We start from the raw sequence: 1,891 nt of genomic DNA on the forward strand, positions 1-1,891 counted from the left end.
TTCCAACTCGATGGCACCTGACAACAACAATCTTTCTACGACCTCCCTTAAAGACGGCAGTGTATACAACCAGATGGGGCAGTTCTGTTGTGATCCGGATAGACTGGAGGTCACCCGGCAACCCCAGCATCTGTGGAGGTGATCCCACTGGGGTCTAGAGTGGTGCAGGGTACGACTCCTTTTTGAGATCCAAAAGGAGCAGATAATGCACAGAAGCGAGGAGAGAGAGGCCACGTGGAGATCGCCAAGTAACACAAGGGCCTTCCAGAGCTGAGGAAAGAGAGAGCCTTCCCCCAGTCGACGCCCTGCATCGGGCCTTGAAGTTCCAGAACTGAGAGAGTACATTCCTGCCGTGGAAGCACCCCACGATTGGTCTTTCTGCTGCAGCTGATGCGCCCTTTTGGGGAAAGTTTTCTGCTCTCCATCCACATCTCAGAGGATTGAGCAGCATGTTGGGGGACAGCAGTGATGTGGAGTCTTGGCTGCACTAAAGACAGCACACGAGGGCTCGAGGGGCCTGGAGGACGGACGCTTCTGCCTAGGGCACTTGGCATGACCTGGATGTTGGCAGTCCTTCTCGGGTTCCTGCCCAAACCGATTCTGGAACATTCCACTTAATGTTGCAAAGTCGGGGTACAACCCTCCCTGCTCCCAACATATTCTTTCCCACTGAACGGGATCTGCCTCCCCCACCCCCTCTCACCACACCCTGTCCCTTCTAAACGGGGCCAATGCCCCTCTACCCTCACTGAGAGTCCTCTCAGAGCCTCCCCTGGTGTGTGTCTCTCACACTCAGAAGCGTTCAGGCTTAGGACCCGGTACTCCAGTGTTCCCTCATGAACACAACCCAGGTAGATCTCTGTTTACAAACAAGGTCCCACCCACTGCCTTGGGGTGAGGCGTGTCAGTCTGTCTACATCTGTGCTCCCTCCAGCCCCTCCCACCTCCTGCTCTGCACAAGCGAGCTGCCCACAGGCCCCCTCCCCTGGATCCCCAGATAATCCCAACAGCAGAGGCTGCTTGTAGATCGCAAACCCCCCAAGCTGTCCCCAGAGCTCGTGGACACCCAGGTGGAGTCCAGACCCTGCCTCACACTCCTTGTTTCCTCTCCTGGCTGTCTAATGTCCTCCCACCTTCTGCTGCTTCTTCATGCCCTTCCATTAAGTTCACTCCTGCAGGGAGGCCTTGAGGTCCTGCTGATGACGCCCAAGAGCCCTCAGTCCCAGCAGGCCTCCAAGGAGCCTCCCTGGGCAGCCCCAGCATTGTCCTTGATTCTCCTCAGAGTCCTGCTCTCAGAAACACATAAGAGTGGCCTCAGTGGACTCTACACCAGGGCCCAGTAAAGAGCCGAGCTCAGTAAATATGGATGAGGCGTGAACGAATGAATGTGTGCAGAACAGGGCTCAGTAAATACAAACGCCTGACTGTGTCCGTGTCGATCAAGGCTCAGGAAGTATGGGTGCATGAGTGGGTAAATTAATGAGTGTGTGTGTTGTTGTTAAGTGTCGACAAGTCAGTTCCAACTCATAATGACACTGCATAGAGTTTCAAGGAGCAGCTGGTAAATTTGAACCGCCGACCTTGTGGTTCAAACAAACCTTACGGTCCAGTGCATTATCCCACAGCACCACACCAGGACTCCGAATATGTGTGACTGTGGATGGGGACGTGGGTGAATTAATTAATTAACCTGCAGTGCAGTGCTCAGTAAATATGGATGGGGCGTGAGTGGATGAATGAATGAAATTTCAGAGTGTTGTTAAGTGCCGTTGAGTTGGTTCCAACTCATAGCAACCTTGTATAGGGTTTTCAATGAGTGGTTGATGAGTTTGAATCGCCTACCACGCGGTCCAGGGCTTTATTCCACAGCGCCACGCCAGGACTCCAAATA

The 1,891-nt window shown here is 53.7% G+C and overlaps 1 protein-coding gene across 1 annotated transcript in view; it reads left to right on the forward strand.

Moving 5' to 3' along the window:
- The window catches only part of ZFR2 (zinc finger RNA binding protein 2), a 48,317-nt gene that overhangs the window by 7,666 nt on the left and 38,760 nt on the right, over positions 1–1,891 (forward strand). Inside the window, exon 3 of the mRNA XM_006869041.1 lies at positions 797–851. Coding sequence (XP_006869103.1) covers positions 797–851 — 55 coding nt within the window. The remainder of the gene's footprint in view (positions 1–796; positions 852–1,891) is intronic.

Source organism: Chrysochloris asiatica, unplaced genomic scaffold (assembly GCF_000296735.1).
Source record: "Chrysochloris asiatica unplaced genomic scaffold, ChrAsi1.0 scaffold00125, whole genome shotgun sequence".
In the NCBI taxonomy this organism is placed as follows: domain Eukaryota; kingdom Metazoa; phylum Chordata; class Mammalia; order Afrosoricida; family Chrysochloridae; genus Chrysochloris; species Chrysochloris asiatica.